Source organism: Electrona antarctica (genome assembly GCF_951216825.1).
Source record: "Electrona antarctica genome assembly, chromosome: 9".
NCBI lineage: Eukaryota > Metazoa > Chordata > Actinopteri > Myctophiformes > Myctophidae > Electrona > Electrona antarctica.
This window is the reverse complement of record NC_136790.1, coordinates 12828024-12834382: the sequence shown is the minus strand read 5'-3', so window position 1 is coordinate 12834382 and position 6359 is coordinate 12828024. Positions and strand designations below refer to the sequence as shown.

General features: G+C 41.1%; 1 protein-coding gene across 2 annotated transcripts in view; it reads right to left on the bottom strand.

Moving 5' to 3' along the window:
• Positions 1-358: 358 nt before the first annotated feature.
• Positions 359-6359, bottom strand: part of arhgap40 (Rho GTPase activating protein 40) — a 69855-nt gene continuing 63854 nt past the window's right edge. For both annotated transcript variants that reach the window (XM_079510435.1, XM_079510434.1), the window contains exon 15: positions 359-1984. In XM_079510435.1, the coding sequence (XP_079366561.1) occupies positions 1875-1984 (110 nt within the window). In that variant the 3' untranslated portion in view covers positions 359-1874. The remainder of the gene's footprint in view (positions 1985-6359) is intronic.

Here is a 6359-nt window from a genome sequence, read left to right as displayed (position 1 = left end):
CAGGCAAGCACATTCATTCTCTGCTTAACCCATTTAGGCCTGACGTCGAAATTTAAAAAATGTCTTCAAAATCCTGACAGTTTTCTGAAAAACCTTATGTTTCTGTATCGGTGGTGCTCAATATTTCATGTCAAGAACCCCAAAAATTATATGTAATATGCCTCCGCCCCCCCATCTGAAAATATGTTCTTCCAGGGACCCCCCAGAAGCAAATGTTCACTCTGTAAGTCTGTAACAATATATATTCAAAGATTTGAGGCACATTTTCACACATTTTCAAAAATAGCAGACCTACAAGTTCATAGCGCGGCACTCGGTGCCACGCTATGAACTTGTAGATCTGCTATTTTTCAATAGTTAAAACACCAAAAGGGGTTCCCGCCTAAAATGGGTTAAGGGTGCACATGTTATTGGGGCCGCAATAGCTTAATGGTTTCGTGTTTAACTCGGAGAGTCACAACACAATACAATCATCTGAAACATTTCAGGTCAGAACATACAGTACAGCACTGGTGATTTCACGACAATACATCTTTATCAAAGGTATACTATATGGCAAGAGCTATATGTTTTTAGGCATGAAATGTATCCTTCGAGAAGGTATAACAACAAAGTCGTTTAGTGGAAATCCCAAGAGAGATATTGAGAGAAAGAGCTGATCTTGAAAATAACAAAAACAACAGAAAGTACAAGAACACTGCAAATGCCACCAAAGGAGAATGGGCGAGTTTACACCGCAGTCACACTGCTGAAGTGAGAGAATAAGTGACTCCCCTTCATTTTAAATGTATTTCACATAACATTCATGTACAGAAGCATTGTATTGTTTCACATTCATATAAATAATCACTTGTACGCAAGAGTCACTTCAGTATATAAAAAAAAACATTTAAAAACAAAGGCAGGAGGCTGAAGTCCAGCTTCGCCACCTGTCCTTAACTACTCCCTTTTAGAGGTAACGACACAGCTCACAGATGTCGAGACGCCGGAAATCCCTTGGCATTTAAAGAAAAGAAAAGGAGTTACGTGCTCTTTCTCTCTGTGGGGGGTCAGGTGTTGTTGGACATTTGAGATTCCTTTTCGTCTTAGAAGTCCCGAGAGAGCGTAGCATATGACAGATATCGGGGTATCAGTTCATCAGGGTCTCTGTGTCTCCGTGTCCCTGCAGAGTTTTTCTTTTTTTCCTTTTTTTGCATGGCGCCGATATCAACAGAATGGAACCACACACACACACACACACACTCTCTCTCTCTCTCTCTCTCTCTCCACATCAGCCCACCTTTTGTTGTGCAAAATGTCTGTTGCAAAGTGGGAAGGGAGAAATTGAGCAAAGGTGTGTGTGTGTGCGGCTGTGCGCGTGCATGTGAGAGAAAGAGAGAAATGGAGACAGAGAGACAGAGAAAGACAGAGAGAGAGAGAGCGACTTGAGTCTCTTGCAGTCAGTCAACCAGTCAGTCAGTTAGTGTCTTCTTGTAGCCAGAGGCGCACTGCATCACCATCTGCTCTGTCGTTGTCAGAGTTGATTGCCTGATAATACAGCCAGCAAACCAAAATGGCCCAGCAACTCTCCTGTCCTGTCCTCTCCTAGCTCACTGTCCTTTACCAGTCCTTGCAGGACTTGTCTGTCTGTCCGACTGACAGAAAGACACACAAATACAAACGGGTAGTCAGATAGATAGAAAATGAGGGATAGAAATAAAGAGAGGGAGTGCAAGCTTTCTGGACTCCTTTGTGTTTCTGGCAGTCTTTTACTTCTCAGGGCAAAGACGTCTCTTGCCCTTGTCCTCTGTTGGCGTAAGTAAACGGAGGAGCTTGCATGTCCCCAGTCCCTCCATCCTTCCACAGTTTCTGGCGTGCCTGTCCTGTCCTGGCTGTCACAGCCCTCTGGTGGCACTGCAGGGTTTCATCTTGATCAGCCACTCCCCTCCTGGGTTGCTGTTGTACAGGTCCAGAAGGTGCGTGTTGGGATCCAGACAATGCTCACCTATATGACACGCACACGCATTTTGAGGATTTCAGTGATTACATGTCTGAAAATAATGTATCAATAATAATATAATATAGTTGCACTTCGATCGAGCCCTCGCATAACAGGTATAGTTAGAAATGGCATTGAGCAGCGGACATCCCTTTATGCAGATGATTTACTTTTGTATATTTCTGACATATCTACATCCATTCCGGCGATACTTGACATTTTCTCCTCATTTGGCCTTATCTCTCGTTATAAGCTGAACCTGGATAAAAGTGAGTTACTCCCATTAAACGCAGCAGCACGTAATTACCCGCTGAGCAATTTTCCATTTAAAATAGCTCTGAATGGTTTTAACTCTTTGAGAGTTTCATGGATTTCTATATAGTTTTTAGACTTCTCTATGGCAGAATGGCGTTTTTGAATGATTTATTGAAAATTCTCTGTTGTGAATGTGTGACAACGAAAGACCTTCAGAGAAAGCTTGGCTTGTCTGCTTCCAGGAAAAAAATGAACTGAGTTGATAAAATGTTTAGTTGTGGTGTTGGAAGCCATTTAAAAGAGCCTGCATTTACACTGGGTAGTGTTTCTAGGACAACAAAAAAAGTTATGACCGGTTGAAGTTTTATTTTCTAAATAACTTTTTTTCTGCTGGGCGTACATAGCCATGCAATATCTCATTTTAAAGGGTGAGTTGTCTAGTTCAATTAAAATAAAATAAAAAGTTTCTCACATGTACCACTGTAGATATTTTGCCATCTATAAATAGCATGGTCAGTCATGATCAATCTGACCTATCCAGCTAAAAGTCCCCCTAGCTCTGAAATGGAACATCATATAAACTCAATTCTTTTTTGGGGTAAAATTAGACATTCTAACGCACATTTTGATATATACCATGTTTACATAGTCTTACCAGTACCGTGTCTATTCATGCATGTATCTCAAAAACCTGTTGTGAAGAAACAGTTTTGATAAAAAACTCATCCAAGGACATTGTTTTGATATGACTTTGTGCCCATGATATGTATCAAAATATAGACTTGAATGTATACTGTATTATAACAAAAAAATTGGGTTCTTACCATCTACCGTTACAGAGTAAATCACAGTTGAAACTCGCTTAGTCAAACCATAAACCTCAGACTAGTGAACAAAATAGCCATGACAGGTCTAACTCATTGTAAAAGCTTGTCTTTTATTTTTTATGACTACTAACATAATACAATTATAATAAATATTACAGAAAATAAATAGGCCTACATACAAAACAGTTGTCCCCAAACTCCCCAGTGTCCCCAAACCACTGCATTCCAGTTGTTCTTGACGGTGTGTGTGTGTGTGTGTAGGCTAAATTTAAAAAAAAACAACAACTGAAATGAATGAATGCATCCGGTTCAGTGTCGGAGAACTCCATCGCAGTCTTGACTCTTCGTCTTCATCATCATCATCATCATCATCATCATCCTCCTCCTCCGATGCCAGTTCTAAATATATAAAAATAAACATTTAGCTGTAGTCAGCCCGGCCAATAGCCAGTTGGGGGGGGGGGGGGACGTAGGCTATCTGACATCATCGTCATCATCATCATCACACGGAGACACACTAAACAATGTACAATCATGATTGTATACAATATACAATGAATGCAATTATCATGCAAGCTCAGACGTCAATGAAACGTCATACAGATCTTATATAATACGCTACTGTTAGCTTCACTCCCCGTCCCCCCTCCGATCCTTGTAGCAACGTCATCATAACCACGCGTTGCTTCAGTAAACGATGCATGTTTGTTCTCCGTCTTTGTAGACAGTAAATAAAAGGAGCGAACATTACTCTAAAGATCAGATCGCCTATAAGGCACGCTACAATATAAAATACTTGTACTGCCATGCGTGCATGCCTGCTACGATACATTTGTACTGCACCAACCAACCCCCCCCTCCAGCCCTTAGCCAGCACCAATGCACCGACCAACACCATTAGCCAGCACCTTCGGTGCTGGCTAATGGCTGGGGGCCATCGTGGTGAGTCATTCTGGCGTCATGATCTGACTAGTAGTAGTAATTATCCAAGCATCTATTTGTAGCGATCATCTTATGATTTCTGATCACTATAGAAGGGCATTTTCTACAATAAGATTACCTCAAAACATTCCGGGTTGATCGTCTTCTTCAATGGTTTCCCGGTATAGCTCATCGGACGACGATGGGGAGACAATGAAAAAAGGAGGGAGGGAGCAGCGAGTCTCGCTGTAAGCACTGGACCAGGGCTACTCCGCCTGGAGAAGGCGACTGGGACGCGTATGGATCAATACTACTACCACAAAACTCGCTCAAATAAATAGTACTGCTTTCAACTTTTTCTGCTAGAAAATCGCTCGGGCGAGACGGCAAACAGGCAAAACAATGAAAACTATGAAGACTCCCTCTGCCCCCACTGTTTACAGGGGGTGGGACCAGCTTCCAATGGCAACACGTACACGTGTGTCACGTGACACGGGTTTTCTGGGTAATGTAGTTGGAATATAAGCTCAGGAATTTAAACAGCGCTTCGGAGCATATTAATATGTTTAGATTCATCAAAAACTGTGAAGACGCCAATTGGCGTCATTGATCATTTACGGAATTCTGATGAAGACGCCAATTGGCGTCTTTCATCTTCTAAGGGTTAAATACCTTGGTATTCAGATTACAGACAGGTTTGAAGATTTATTCAAATGTAATTTTGGTACTCTACTGACTCGCTTCCAGGAAGAGTTTGAGCGGTGGTCTCTATTGCCATTATCTCTTGCTGCGCGCGTCAACTGTGTCAAGATGAATTCTCTCCCAAAATTCTCTTATCTTGTCCAGTGCCTGCCCATTTTTCTCCCCCTTCATTTTTTTGATAAAATTGATCGCATGGTCTCAGAATTTATTTGGAATAAAAAAGTTCCCAGGATCAGTAAAACATTATTACAAAGACCCAGACCTGAGGGTGGGTTATATTAGCCCTACCTAACTTTAGGTTTTATTACTGGGCTATTTTCGGAAATTTCTCCCCCTACTCTATTACTGCCAAAATACAAAGCTGTCTGTCTGTCTGTCTGAAATTTCTTTATTAGGAAAAATCCCTTGAGATGAACCATCTCGTTTTCAAGGGGGTCCGCGATTCACAAAGTACACTTCATACATAAAGACACTTTTTTAAGCTCATTTGGTGGCCTTTACCACTCTCTTGGCTAGGCATCTAATTCTGATGAAATGGAAGTCCTCTGCTCCCCCAACCCATCTTCACTGGATTAGAGATGTACTCCACTTTATTAAATTAGAAAAAATTAGATGTACCATGAGAGGCTCGGTATCCAAATTTGAAGACACATGGGGCCCCTTCCTCGCACTGGTAAATGACTTGCAGTTCCAAACTATTCCAGATTGAATGAGTTTAATCCTGAATCTGAGCATGCTAGACATGATCTCCGACGCAGCTGGGTTGTTAAGTATATTTATTATTAGGAACCATGTGTGGGTGCACTGCCACGTCCATTATGTTTTGGAGGGGTGACCAATGACCATGTCATGTTGTGTCGTCTTGTCTTGTCTTGTCGTATGTTTGTCTTGTTTTTGTTTCAAAACTTGATTCAGGTTATGTGGTTTGTATCAGTGACACTTCCCTGTTAGCATAGGACTATACAACTTATTTTTCTTTTAGGCTACCACAATATTTTGCATATGGTGGTCACAACATTTATATATGTACATGTTATCTCTTTGATATGTTCCATATGGGTGTGTCACATATATTGTCATTATTTGATTTACTGTATACCCTGAAATCTTGAATAAACAAAACTGTGGAAAAAAATAAAATAATAATAATATAATATAGTTTAGAAACGTTGGACACATTTAAATATAAAGCCATTAACAAAAATGGGTCTGTTTATGTACAATATATGGCCGAAGCTGTGAATAGAAAATTACTGGAGATCATAAGTACAACCTCAGAGCTGAGTCTTCTTCATTAAAGGATTTTCCTAGTGAAGCCGATCAACCGACTAGTGAAGCCGATCAACAAAAACAAATGTTCATCCCACATCAAAGGCCTCGTCCACACATGCAATGTCCATCAGATCGATGGCCCTGAGCCCGTCTACTGTATACTCTCGTGTGTGAGATGAGAGCACGTAGTACATGTGTGTCATAATTATGCAATTGTCTGGTCTGATAAGTGCAGATGCAGTGCCAGGCACAGCTCATTGCGTAAGACCCCCTCACTACTAGGGTTATCAGTTCAACAGACAGAAAGCCAAGAGGAATGGTCCCATCATCATTCTACTTATCAGTTCAACAGACAGAAAGACATGTGAATGTCCAAGCCAAGAGGAATGCTTCCATCATTCTTT